This window comes from Ascaphus truei, chromosome 6 (genome assembly GCF_040206685.1).
Source record: "Ascaphus truei isolate aAscTru1 chromosome 6, aAscTru1.hap1, whole genome shotgun sequence".
Lineage (NCBI taxonomy): Eukaryota > Metazoa > Chordata > Amphibia > Anura > Ascaphidae > Ascaphus > Ascaphus truei.
The window spans coordinates 104,959,652-104,974,611 of NC_134488.1; the positions used below are offsets into that span (position 1 = coordinate 104,959,652).

Consider the following 14,960-nt stretch of genomic DNA (forward strand, 5'->3'; position numbering starts at 1 on the left):
GACGCCACCCTCCCCTCTCCCTTTGACGCCCCCCCTTGCCTTTGACGCCCCCCCCTCCCTTTGACGCCCCCCCCTGCCTTTGACGCTCCCCCCCTGCCTTTGACGCCCCCCCCCCTGCCTCCGGGCAACGCCGGTATACACACACCTCTCCTCCCCCCCATCACACTCACCTCCCTCTCCGGCGCTGACTCACCTCCCCTCCCCGGCGCTCACTCCCCCTGCCTTTCACGCCCCCCTCCCTGCCTCCGGCCAACGCCGGGTATACACACACACACACACACACCTCCTACACCCCCATCACACTCACCTCCCTCCCCGCCGCTCATTCACCTCCCTGGCGCTGACCCACCTCTCCTCCCCGCCGCTGACTCACCTCCCCTCCCCTGACTCCCCTCCCTGGTGCTCCCCTCCCCGGCGCTCCACTCACATCACCTCCCACACACTGACTGACACACACAACTTACTGACACACACACATGCTGACTGACGCACACACACACGCACACTAACTGACGCGCGCACACACACTGACTGACACACACACACTGACTGACACACACACACTGGCTCACACACACACACTAACTGACGCGCACACACACACACACACCGACTGACACACACACACCGACTGACGCGCGCGCACACACCCCCACACACACTGACTGCCGCACGCGCACACACACACCCACACACACACTGACTGCCGCACGCGCGCACACACACTGACTGACTGCCGCACGCACGCACACACTGACTGACGCGCACACAAACCCTGACTGACGCACGCACGCACACACTGACTGAGACACACACACACGCACACACTGACTGTGTGTGCGTCAGTCAGTCTGTGTGTGTTTGTGTTTCTGCCTCAGACTCACTGACGCGCGCGCAAACACACAGTGACTGACGCACACACGCTACATGAAGCTGTAAAGGAGGGAGGGGGGGGGACTGGAATGATGTGAATGGGGGACAAACAGAGAGAGGGGGGAGGAGAGAGAGAGGAACGGGAACATTACATCCCGGGCAACGCCGGGTCTTTCAGCTAGTCCTCCTATATACTGCCTGTCGATTGGAGAGACGCACTGAGGGCACGTTATATGGGATTCTTTGCTACAATTACACTACTCGCGGAACTTGCAGAGTGAGGGGAGCGTTCCTGGACGGACCGGAAGTGGATACACACACCACCGGCACTCGGGAGCTCCACAGAGTTTGAGAGAAGGATACAGCAGCAGATTTGGAGTCTACGATGCCTACGCCCAAGACCGGACAGATATGCAGTGCCAACGGAATGCTACACTACGGGATCAACAGAGGTAATATATTTTTCCTCTGTTTTATGCCTATCCCAGGTAGCGTTGTCCATTGGAACTCCTACACTGCACATTTCTGTCTCCGGTCACTTCTCCAAGCAACACATGCTGAATCCCACGTTTGTATTCTCCCTCATGTGCAACCACAGTTGTCCAATACATCATTGACTTTATTATATATATTTTGTTGCTCTCCGTTTTGAGCTTTGAGCAGCCTTCTCCTTGGTTCCTTATTATCAAATGAACCCCGTTTGTCAGTTTGGAATATTGACACACTCTTCTGCCAGCAGACATTGATGCAATGCTTTCTCACCTCCACTTTCTCCACCACTTGTTTTCCGAAGGAGCAAACTTTGGAAGAGCAGGTGATGGTCATATTTTCAGGGCTTTCATACTGGCTGCTTACACCATAGAAGACTCCTGACTCATCCTGAATGCTGGTATTAAGGTCAGCCTGTGACCAAAACAAGACGTTGGGGAGATTACTGATGACATATAGACATTCTCAAAGAGGACCTAATTATAAAATGGTGGATGAGATCATTATAAGAACAAAACATATAGCTCAGACCACTCTCCCTCGATCGTCCATATTTACTAAGCAGTGCTATTCTCTCACATTCAAAACGTATCTAAAACCTGTCGCTTTTTCCTACACAATATTACAAAGATACGGCCTTTCCTCTGTTGCGCCCCTGCTAAAAGTCTGACACGCCTTCTCTCCTGTCTCGATTACTGTGACCTCCTGCTGTCCAGCTTTCCTGCCTCTCCTACAATCTATCCTAAACGCTGCTGCCAGAGTAACTCTTCTCTTTCCGAAATCTGTCTCAGCATCTCCCCTGCTGAAATCACTCTCCTGGCTTCCTATCAAATCCTGCATCTCGCACTCAACTCTCCTTCTCACTTTTAAAGCTTTACACTCTTTTGCCCCTCCTTACTGTACAAGACACTGACTGGCAGTTGAAGACACCCCCACCCATTTCAGTGTTAACTCCATTGATTTAAATCAGAACTAATAGCGGAACAGGTGCTTTACCGGCACTTGATGCATCTGCCCCTATGTGTCTATGCAGAATTTTTATCCAAATACCTTGTTGCCAGGAAATTAGGTTATGTTGTATTACTAACAAAAGCCAGTGAATGAGCATGTTTACGCTATGGGTGAATAACCTTTCAGTGCTTAGCAATGGGTTAGAGCCAGGGTGCACAAACTTTCCCCGTGTGCACCCCTGCCTGCTGTCCTCTGCCGCTCGCGCCCCCCCCTCCCTACTCGGCCCCGGTGTAAAATGATGCGCGGGGTCATGTGATGTCACGGGGCCATGGTAAAGTGTGTTATAGACGCCTCGCAGGGTCCCCAGGCGGGGGAGAGCGCGGGACATCTATAAGTGGCGTGCTCCCACCAGCCCCCCCCCAGAAAATCTAGCACCCTCCTAGGGGGTGCGCCCCCCAGTTTGCGCACCCCTGGGTTAGAGGCCCATACAGGCACTTGAAGACAGTAAAAAAAAGATAAACACAATCTCACCCAGAACTTGACCAGGAAGAAAGCATTAGGAGGGCCCTTCTCATAGAGTTCTTTCAGTCCTCCCTTCTTCTCAGGAAACTTGTCGTAGATCTGGCGCACATCCACAGATTCCAGCAAGGAGTCACCATACGAAGGATTCGACTGGCTGATGTGCACATAAAGGTGTTTGTTGTACTGATGAAGAAGAAAGATGCATGTTACAAAGGCTACATGTGGGCGATTGTGTATGTACTGTATAGTGCTGAGTAAAATATTTTTTTCCAGGTCTAATTCTACTAATTATATGAAACCCAAGCACGAATCTCACATTAAAACATACCAAAGACGATTGGGGGAAAACTGGACTATTCATCTTACTGATTTTGTGTTTTCAAAATCTAAATAACAACTTTTTGGATGTGTGCTTTTTTTTCTACACTAGGAGACAGTAGGCCGATTTGAGCCTTTGTGGAAAAAGCCATCCCAAACTATGACCAGGACAATATAATTTGCATCAATGCTTTAATGTGTTGTAGATAATACTATGAGCCAAAGAGTTTAGATTTGAGCCTTTTTTAGTTCCTTACTACAAATACCTAAACAAATGCCTTTGTCCTGCACTACTTACTGCATCTGGTTCTCCTTGCTGATCCATAAAGGCCAAGAACTCCACCAGGCGCAGTTTAGGAGTGCCAATGGAACGACCTTGCCACGCAGGCCCCGTGGGCACAGGGGAGAGGCTGGCAGGAGTAGCATTATAACCTTCAAACAAAACACAACAATGTCCACAATCAGGTACAATAATGTAAAGAATACTATAGTTTTGCACTATTTTTACAAGATGTTCTTTCCATTACATAGGTTGAACTGGATTGACGTATGTCTTTTTTCAACCTCATCTACTAGTTAACTACGTAACTAATTCACCAAAGCGCAAACACGCTCTCCCTTTACTTACAGTATAAGAACAGACATTAAGTATATCACAACTTCTAACATATAAACAAGACATCTCAGGGGGAGGGGGAACATAACAGCCTCCACTGCTTTCTCTTTCAGTGCATTGATCACATTTAGAATGTAGAAATTCTCCAATCTCAACTCAAATCCCTATCTTAATGTGTGTGTGTGTGTATAATTTCTGTGCTTTCTAATTGGTTATTGACTATACTGTATGTAAATTTCAGCTTCTAAATATGACAATTCTCAAACCAAGTTGTCATAAGCCAAATTAATGTGAAAATAATGCTGTGTTCGGACAGCTCCACAGCAACCATTGAGAAGATTGCATGTTATTTGTATTTTGTTGTATTTTGTTTTAGAACGTGGTTTCCAGTAGAAATACTCCCCTAAAGTGACATGAGCATAAACTAAATAAAAAAAACAACAAAACAAGCAATAATGAAAAAAGCAAAATAACAAGGGGGAAAAAAAAAAAAAAAAAAAAAAAAAGGAGAGGACAGGAGAGGGAAAAGGGGAGAAAACAATGTGTGGAATAAGGTGTTTATACCTGGTACAGCAGGAAGGGGGGCAGGAGGCTGCATGGGGTATGGAGGCTGGGAAAACGGCTTAACGCTAAGGGAAATAATAAAGAAATCAAATAAAAATAAGACAATGAACATTGTGGAGGGGGGGAAATAAAATCACCTCTCACTCCTTTTCCCATGAAGCAGTTTATTTAATAAGGAAAAAGATTTTTAAAAAAACAAAAAAAAAAAAACTATATTTATGGTCGGTTATATTCTAGTTTTGAAAAATGTCAATTATATCAGAGATATTCGGCTTTAAACAGCTGGGGTTAGGTCAATACTTGGACCGCTGAGATCTTCAGGGACAATACCGAATGCTACCATGTCCTTGTATGTACAGGGAAGCTGGAATTGCTTTGCTGCACCCGATCCCAATGATTATGTGCTTAGTCCATAACATAAGTGTAAGACTAGTAGGGGTATATATGGGTAGTTACGGAAATATTCACACTCTTCAAAACTGTATGGCAGAGAAATTAACTTTGTGTCCCAGGTGTGTGGGTCACGAGAAAGTTCCATGCACTGGAGCCACTTTGACTGTAAGAATTCACACTTGATGCTGGGTCAGCACCCGCAATGCTGTGATTGTTTTAGAAACACCGATGTACAGACGCTCCATGCGGACAATGGGATTTCAGTCCCAACATAGCTACTGTGCGCTGCTATTTTACCTGGATATATCAGTAAACAAAAAAAAGCCAATAAGGTGAAACGTGTTTTTAAATTAATGCATTTTTAATTAGTGTCTTTAAGCACTAGATCAGTGGTTCGGACCCTTTTTTGGTTACAGAACCCTATAATTATATTGTGAAATTCTGCAGAACCCCAACCCTCTCTAATGGCGCGTATGAGATCAGATGCATTGTAAGGAACCCCAACCCTCACTAATAGAGCGTCTGAGATCAGATGCATTGTAAGGAACTCCAACCCTCTCTAATAGCGCGTCTGAGATCAGAGGCATTTTAAGGAACCCCAACCCTCTCTAATAGCGCGTCTGAGATCAGATGCATTGTAAGGAACCCCAATCCTCTCTAATAGCGCGTCCGAGATCAGATGCATTGTAAGGAACTCCAACCCTCTCTAATAGCGCGTCTGAGATCAGAGGCATTGTAAGGAACCCCAATCCTCTCTAATAGCGCGTCTGAGATCAGATGCATTGTAAGGAACCCTAATCCTCTCTAATAGCGCTTCCGAGATCAGATGCATTGTAAGGAACCCAAACCCTCTCTAATAGCGCGTCTGAGATCAGATGCATTGTAAAATCTTCTGTATGTAGTATAAAGTTTCAAATCACCTGAAAATTGCAAGGACCCTTTTAGGGATGCCTGCGGAATCCAATGTTTTCTAGGAACCCCGGTTTGAAAAACACTGCCGAATATACTGTTGCAATGGCTCACAAGACCACATTGGTCATGCAGACAAGGAAATTACATGCACTAACCTCCTCCCGACATGCACATGCTGTAGGTCAATACTGAACACTTATTGTTACTTCGTATGAGCAGATGAGATGCGTACTTACTCCTGTATCGGTCGGGGCTGACCAGCTCCACCGGGCCAGAACTGGAAGAATTCTGTGGACTAGATACAAAAAAAAAAACAAAGAATAAATACACTGATGTGATGTGGTTCATAATACGCTGTGCAGGCAGAGCAAGAAGATACAGGCAAAGTAAGTTAATAAGATTATGATGGATGGATTTCACAGCATGCAAAAGGTGTCTGAAATCACTTTAAAATAAATGGAGAAATGCAAAACATGTTTCTCAGACTAGTAGAGAAAAAAGCTCGTTCTTAGACACACACAATCTAAAAAGTATGGCTCTTCTGCCTGCCTGTAGAAAATCTCCGTGTTAGGAAATGGACTTTGTTCCTTAGGATGATCTCTCTCACAGGTTAACCGCCCTAGAACAACTAAGAAGAACAGAATGAAGGCCACATGAATTCTGTATCTGGTGAAGAGTTCCGGACACTGGTACAGCACATGAATTCTGTATCCGGTGAAGAGTTCCGGACACTGGTACAGCACATGAATTCTGTATCCGGTGAAGAGTTCCGGACACTGGTACAGCACATGAATTCTGTATCCGGTGAAGAGTTCCGGACACTGGTACAGCACATGAATTCTGTATCCGGTGAAGAGTTCCGGACACTGGTACAGCACATGAATTCTGTATCTGGTGAAGAGTTCCGGACACTGGTACAGCACATGAATTCTGTATCTGGTGAAGAGTTCCGGACACTGGTACAGCACATGAATTCTGTATTTGGTGAAGAGTTTGGCTTGGTGAAGAGTTTGGTGTATCTGGTGAAGAGTTCCGGACACTGGTACAGCACATGAATTCTGTATCTGGTGAAGAGTTCCGGACACTGGTACAGCACATGAATTCTGTATTTGGTGAAGAGTTTGGCTTGGTGAAGAGTTTGGCTTGGTGAAGAGTTTGGTGTATCTGGTGAAGAGTTCCGGACACTGGTACAGCACATGAATTCTGTATCTGGTGAAGAGTTCCAGACACTGGTACAGCACATGAATTCTGTATCTGGTGAAGAGTTCCGGACACTGGTACAGCACATGAATTCTGTATTTGGTGAAGAGTTTGGCTTGGTGAAGAGTTTGGTGTATCTGGTGAAGAGTTCCGGACACTGGTACAGCACATGAATTCTGTATCTGGCGAAGAGTTCCGGACACTGGTACAGCACAGGCTTCCATAATAAGAGAAATGATCGTTTCCCAATATAGAAACTACTCCTCATACCACAGTATGCAGTCATTTTCTTATTCTTCCAGTTATAATACTACTAAAAGGAAGAGGCTGGACTAATGGTGCCTTTTATGTTCCACGTAGATATTAGAGTACCAGTCCCACTTCAAAAAAACAAAACTACATTTGATTGTAGCTGAACTGGAGGCTCCCCGGGGGTTGAGGAACCGTGAACCAGCTCCAAAGGAACCTTCCGGTTTAGGTAAAATGAAAAGAAGAAAAAAAAATATCCCACTTCTGCTTCAAATTGGCTACACTAGTTTTTTTTTTTTTTAACTAGGTTTCGAAGCAGGGGGTCTTCCAAAGCTGGATCGCGTTGATCGAAGCTCCGGGGACCCCCTGCTTCACGAGATACTTATATTGGAATGAACTGTCCCAATAGGAAGCCACAACGTCGTGCCTTGCAGCTTCCTGTTGGCACATGTGATGCAGGACTTCTAAACCCTCACCTTCTGTATCTTGGGGAGCACGCGGTCCTCAGAGCTGAAATTAATGTGGTTCAGCTCTGAAGATCCCCTACTTCCAACTTTTTTTTTTTTCCTTAAGGAAATACCACTCATAGGTGGTATTGTAACAAATACCCTTGAGGGGAAAAAATACCACTGACATCACTTCCAGCTGAATGCTAATAAATCAGAAGGAATCAGACCATTCTGGTCATAGGATCAAATATTTAATTTCCCCAGTTTTGTAATCCCAGTCCCTAGGGAACTAAAAGGCAAGCCCCTAAATATTAGGCGAGACAGAAAGCAGGGTAGTCACTTACCCCTGGACCGGTTGGGAATGGAGCCTGTGAGATGCTGGACATTCCCAGCTTGTTCTGGGTGGATGTGGCCGATATGAGCTGCGCCGAAGACATTGCTGCCATACTTTGGAGAGCTTTATCTTTCGCTACCTGATCCTGCAGCACAAGGACAAGGGAAAAACAGATGTAATTATCTGCACATCAATCCAATAATTTAGTATAAAGAAACAAAATACCCGGGGCTCACAAAAGTAATATCGGAACGGAGTTAAAATTGCAGTCCATCCTAATGTGTGCTTTGTTTCCATATTAGCAGTATACAGTTGATAATCAAAATTCAGGAACGTTTTTAACTAAAGGAGTTACCAAAGAGTAACTAAACGTCCGGCATTCCCACCTGTAATGTATTCTGCTTCAGCACAGAAGCACACAGCATGTGATCAATGTACTGAAAGCAAAAAAAATAGTGCAAATAGCTTTATGACTTGAAAAATTGAAAAAGTAATACTCACAAGCATAGGCCCCAATGCTTGAACCCTACCTATGTTTGTGAGTTTATTACTTTTTTCGTTTTTCATGGCATAAAGCTATCTGCACTATGTTTTGTGTCCTCTACTTTTCATGATATGGGATTCTCCTGCCCACGTTCCTGACGGACATCATCACTGATGCATCTTATGAGGTGGTCACTCCTAATAACCACAAAGCCTGTGTCGCTCACGGAAATGTGAGTGAAGTATTTATTATCCTATACGAACTATTATTATCATCACACTTTTTGGCACTACATACTGTATGTGTTTTCCTTCCCCGTTTATATACCCTTGGATGTGAGTGCGCTCCTGACCCTCTGTCTTCACTACCTCTGCAATTTTCACCGTCACATTCTGCATGTCGGGAATACTGAAATGCACAAAGACATTGGAAAGAGAGCAGGAGCCGCAGTTTCCATGAGCAATTATGGTACCAGAAACCTACATTTAAATTAAGCCGTATGATTATGACCTATATTTGGTAAGTGGCACCTTACAGCCCAGCCAAGTAATGGCATCAAGGTGTCATCTGGCAACAGAAGGTGTCTGCTTAATAATGGCACAGCTTAATAAATATGGTCTGTATTACATACCGCTTGATTCAAATATAGGTTTCAAATCTCACCAAACCCAGGGAATCTCATTATATTACAGACCCGGGTGCAAAAGGGGACGGCGTTACATAAATACGCCAAAGTATGCAGTGTTATAAGAGAGGCCTTTTCATGGCCCATGGCACCTTCCATGGATATTTACCATAGTGACCAAGATCTCACTTTAAAGCGGAAATCTTTCCCCAGAAATATGTATTTTTCATAAACATCTAGTTCCCCAGTTATGTCACCCAGAACTTCGATACTTTTAAACAAAGTCACTGTTACAATCAAAATAGCCACTGAAAACGTAGCCTTCGACTGGCAAGTAATAGCTGTGATGTGGGTCGAACATGCAGGGATTTAGAACATATATACATTCCAGGAGCGGGGGCCTTTGGGGACAGAATTAATGACGGACTCGCAGGCAAGCAATTGCTGGTGGCTATTTTTCTCATCCTCCTGGGGCTGGAGATCTTTAAATAATACATTAAATGCTGGCAAAAACAACACAATTTGGTAGAAGAAGAAGGAAGCGTATTTTCTATAATATTTCCCTGTAGTATTTCACAACCTTCTTGAGTTCTCAAATATAAGTCAGGCCTGCACTATGTTGAAGAGGCAGCCCCTCCTAGGACCAAATGTACAAATATCAGTGATGTGTTTAAGGGGTTAAAACTGGGTGATTGATTAATGCATTTTTTTTTAAATAAAATCAAAATTCAATATTTCTAAGTATTTTTTAAAAATAATTTTTGAAGTCCGTTTATAAACATGGTGAGTGAAAAACTTGGGAGCAGTTTGGCTTCCTCTTGACTACTCCCTTTTGTGTGACGTCATTGTGTGTCCAGCAAGAACTGGCACAGCAAAGGCTTCCTGTGTCCCCCTTATCTTTATTGGCTGCCACAAGGACAGGGTGGGTCAAGCGTAGAGGAAACAACAACAATTGTGCCTTATTACCATAAAGAAAAAAAGCAGCCAAATGGTTTCTATAAAGCATATAGCTAGATTGTAACATTCTTTACAAAATATCTGAGCACACATAGCAGGGAATACACCTTTAATCAATCATTTGTCAGGAATTCATGTTAAAATGGACAAAGAAGAAATATGTGGCCCACAGGGAGTGCTCATTTGCATTTAATTACCCAGAATTCTTGGCTGGAGTGGAAGCATTGTAGGGCAAGAGATAATGGCGAAGGCAGGTTTGCGGACATGACTGAAATGTGAATGTGCTCATAAGTGGTATTTTTCTTTGCTGTACACTGTACGGGGGGGGGGGGCTGTTTGTCACTTTTCTACTCGCCCTAACTTATTTCGTGTCTGGTTGTAACCACCATCTAAAACACAAATTCTGTGAAATACTTTACAGTGCAGGCTCTCTACAGGGACCGAAAGTTCAGTTTGATTCCTAAATATAAGTGGTGCCTAAGTCTGTATTATGAAAATAAAAGAATACATTATAAGAATATATTGTGCATTAAAAATGCATGACATAGTAAATATATATTTTAATATGAGAAAAAAAAATGATATATGTATTATTTATTTTTTTAATATATTTTTACTATATCATATAATATATATTCCTAGTGAAGCACTAAATGAAATATGTTTGTATTTAGGACAGGGCTCTTCAACTGGAGGCCGGTGGCCAAATCCAGGCCATGGAGGACCTCGAGTGGCCCCAGGAATGTCTTCTCCTGCTAACTTCATTGTAGTTGCCTACACAACTTATTGCAATTGTTTCACAGTGAAATTCACTCATAAGCTAAGGAAATATATACAGTATTTTATATATATATATATATATATATATTATGGATGTTTGTACGGTGTGCAAAATGTTTTAAGTATATAATAAGTCTTTGAATGTATCCAAAATGACATTACAATGTTCTGAGTGGCACTTCGATCTGGCCCCTTTGCTAAACTAGTTGTAGAGCTGTAACCTAGGACTTTTATCAGAGCAAACTAGACGATGAAAAATGTAAACAAGCAGTTGTACTACAGTATAACGCCATATACAAACACAACTTTCAAAGTTACAGCCATTCGCTGCCTGGACTGTATCTCTTAATGGGTTCATCAATGAGTAGAAGGAACACAAGGGCATGTGTAACAATAAAAATAATCAGCTGTCATTTATTTACTTTACTATCCTATATTCATTCCAGCCACATACGTCATTACCAATGTCTGACTAGAGACATTGATGTAACTTGAGTGTTCCAGTTTCACCAATAGGTGCTGTGAACGGGGATGGAAAGTTTGCCAAGCAAAGTCTGTACGCAGTATAGGAAGTACTGCAAAGTACAGGGAAGCGAGACCACTCTTCCACAAAGGGATTCCAGTGGCAAATGACTTTACCTCTCATTTGTTCTTGTAGTGTTACTACTCATAGTGGTATTCATTTATTATAAAATCAAAGCCTGCAAAGTAGGTAGATGTTGCTTACAAGTTACAGTGTGTCACACACCGAAAATGAAATACTTTAGTTGTGCGGTACTAGATCCATGGGATTATATGGTACTTTAGACCAGAAGAGGCCTACACGGACCCTGGCTTTACCCAATGACAACTCATTTGTAACAATTTATCTGCATCTTGAGTAGGAAATGTACTAGGAACTTTGACTCTCAAAGACTTGGTGCTCAGTAGGAATTTTGTTATGCCAGATTGTATTGTATGTCTTTATTTATATAGCGCCATAAATGTACATAGCGCTTCACAGTAGTAATACATGTTGTAATCATATAAATAACAAATAATATAGATGTTTCCATGTTATAAAAAAAAAAAATAATAATAAAAGCACAGCTCCAGACATGAATCTGTATTATATTAGGTCAATAGGATGGCTCTAAATGCAAAAAAAGAGACCGCAATACACATGTGAGCTGCAATTGGCTTCCTTGGAAGGAAAGGTCATTGCAGCACCTAGGACGGTTATTAAAAATAAAATAGAATGGAACTTGTACATATATTTCCTGATTCAGTACATGGGAAAATCAGTAAATTACACGGTTATAATTCAAAACACCAACTTACCATGTTCATAGCCTGGACACAAACAGATTGTCATCCAGAGCGGAGAACAGGAAAGTTGCAATCCACAGGGAGGGAAGAGGGGAGGGATGAAAGGGTAAGAAGGGAGGTAGGAAAAAATGGGAATGTGTGAAGCGGAGAAAGGGGAGTTGGTACATGGAGGGAAATAAACAAAGAGTAGGAGAGTGGAAATGTGAATCAAAACAACAATACATGTGCTGCGGGGTGTATAATAGGAATGAGTCAATGAAAAACAATCCTTCAGATTTTCATGATCATATAGGAATGAAGAGACTTGGAAATGTATTGAAGGATTATGAATAGAAGGAAGACAGTATCAATCACATCAAATTAAAAACAAATGGGGTAACAGAAATAAAAAGAAAACAAAGAAATGTATACAAATGGGAACACAAAATGCAGGTGAGTGAAGTTACAAGGGACAGAGAGTGATGGTAAATGTATTTAGGTATTATTGACTCTCCCAGGAGCAGGAATGTTAACAGGTACAAGGTGAAGGTGTCTGCATTTTGGATATTTGTTACTGGACGTGGGGTAATTCATACATCTCAGAACATACCCCAAGCAAAGCGCAAATCATTACAGAAGCCGACAGTCACAGCCTACAAGGCAGCTTAGAACAGCCTGGAAGAAGCTTTAGTTTTTACAGCAGGGCAGGAAAAAGGGAAAGAACAGCAGCAGAGTAAAGACTGCTGATCCAGAGAGAGCACACAAGAGAGAGAGCAGAGAGCTGTGTGAGCAAAATGATTCCTGTTCGCTGAACTGCAGCTTCCAAATAATGTATATAAGATTATAGATGCCAGACTCCTAATGCTGATTTGGAAGAAACAAACATATCTCAATTTAGATCTCTTCATTTGAATCCTAGTTTTGCACTGAGTTTCTTCACGGCTAACGAGTTTAACATTGTGCCATCCCAAAATTATAATTCCATGCAAATTCATCTTGGTTTAACCCCCCCCCCCCCGCTCAATAATCACCTTTTCCAAAAAATAAAAAGAACTGTGGCAGTGTCAGGTATCAGATATGAATAATGATGTGATCATAAATAATACCATATTTAAATGCAGGCACTGACCAATGCAAACTCAACCGACACATGTACCTAGAGCTGTACAGAGTGGTTATTACAGCTCTCCCATCCAATCTCCCTTTCTGTAATCAAATGTCAGTTTTGTCACTTGGTCAAGCTGATGTGAACAACATAAAATAATATTAAGGAAACCACAACTCATGTCACATCTCTTATTTCATAAGTTTTCACACAGCAGGGTTGAGTTGATATAGGCAGAAAAGAGTCTGAACATTAATGCCTATGATTAATTTAGTTAACAGTCCAGTTGCAAATAACCAAATGTAAAAACCCAGCATTAATGCAACGGAGATACTAATAGTGATAAGTTAAGACTGCAATTGGCCCATTGGTCCGTTGCTGCCAAGTGGCAGCATGTCTGCCTATGCTCCCCAGCATGGAAGCAGAAGCAATAAAGGCAGGCAAGAATAAAAGCAAGCCTGAGAAGCGGAAGGTAGGCGCAAGCAAAGAAGCTAAAGCTGGCAGATGTGAGAGGCGTGTCCCTTACTTACCTTCAGCTTGGACTGAATCTCACGTGATTTCCTCCGTGCTAGGACTTGTATGTGACTGGACACCTATGGAGAGAAGAAAATAACTGGGAAATTAAAATGAATACCTAGTAAATATGGGCGGAAGACACATTACCACTTACCTTTCCCTTGAGTGGGCTGTAAAAAGACATGTTTACTAAGCCATGCTGGAAGGTAGACGGAGTAAACACGACTAAGTAATTATGGCACATATTATATCACATATACCTAATTTTCAGACACTACTTGCACAGTCCTCTAGGTGGCAGTGCATCAACAGCAATGTTTATATCCAGTGAAGAAAAATGTGTCCATCTAGTGGGAATATTAACTTGCACTGAAATGTACCCGTGTGACTGTACAGCACTATAAACATGCAGCATTCTTGTACACAGAAGCGTAACCTGTTGCAAGCCCCTCTTGTTCTCAAGGGGTTAAAAAAAATAATTTAAATACATGCGTAACCATAAACAATCAACACCTGTAATTCCCATCTAGAGAACTGAAATGCGATGAAAATACATGATGAGTGACTGCCGTGTATTATTTTGAGTAGTCCAGTGGTTCCTAACATTTTGTACCCCCAAACTAATAAACGTACCCCTAACTAATAAATCTTATTGCCGACTCATCAGACTATTGCTAACAAAACTGTTTGACCGATCCCAGGCAGTATAGTGTCCTGACCTACTGGGGAGGTGGAAACACAGATTTAATAAGGCCCCAAAATGCACCTCCGTGTGTGAAGGCAGCATGGGTGGTACAGCTGTCAATTACTGCAGGAGCTTCCAAAGTCACGCCCCACAATACCTTGCTGCTGCGGATGCAAAGCATTCTGGGGAGCGACTCTGTAAATTCCTGCTGTAATTTACCGCTTTACCATTTATGCTATGGACATGGTGCAGTTTGGGGCCTTACTAAGTGCACAGTCCCCACGCAGCCTTGGGAACCCACTATCCTGCTTGGGAGCCGCTATTACATATTTCTTTTGGCGAACCCCTTGGATACAGAACCCCCTGCTGGAAATCACTGGTGTAGTCTATGGCTGAAGACATTTAGTGAGTCCTCACTTCAGAGGATTGCTCAGATTGAAGCCTACGATGACTGACTGATGGTAATAACAGTTTAGGATTTTAAAATGTGCACTCTATCTTTGGAGCCCACACTCAGGCTGGATACTTGCAAAGCACTTAAGGAATATTTAACAAATACTTTCAGCCTGCAGTGGAGTCTCACTGATACAAATCAGTATTTTCTTATTTCAGATCTTACAGGTTTCAGTCATTGGACATTGACAGCTCTGG

The 14,960-nt window shown here is 42.8% G+C and overlaps 1 protein-coding gene across 2 annotated transcripts in view; it reads right to left on the reverse strand.

Annotated features, from left to right (window-relative positions):
- The window catches only part of TEAD2 (TEA domain transcription factor 2), a 58,978-nt gene that overhangs the window by 11,433 nt on the left and 32,585 nt on the right, over positions 1-14,960 (reverse strand). The window contains exons 3-10 of one of the 2 annotated variants that reach the window (XM_075605535.1): positions 13,639-13,701; positions 12,037-12,048; positions 7,881-8,015; positions 5,875-5,933; positions 4,334-4,398; positions 3,452-3,585; positions 2,845-3,018; positions 1,636-1,776 (exon numbers count right to left, since the gene is read on the reverse strand). In XM_075605535.1, coding sequence (XP_075461650.1) covers positions 1,636-1,776; positions 2,845-3,018; positions 3,452-3,585; positions 4,334-4,398; positions 5,875-5,933; positions 7,881-8,015; positions 12,037-12,048; positions 13,639-13,701 — 783 coding nt within the window. The remainder of the gene's footprint in view (positions 1-1,635; positions 1,777-2,844; positions 3,019-3,451; positions 3,586-4,333; positions 4,399-5,874; positions 5,934-7,880; positions 8,016-12,036; positions 12,049-13,638; positions 13,702-14,960) is intronic. The other variant, XM_075605536.1, reaches the window with a different exon arrangement.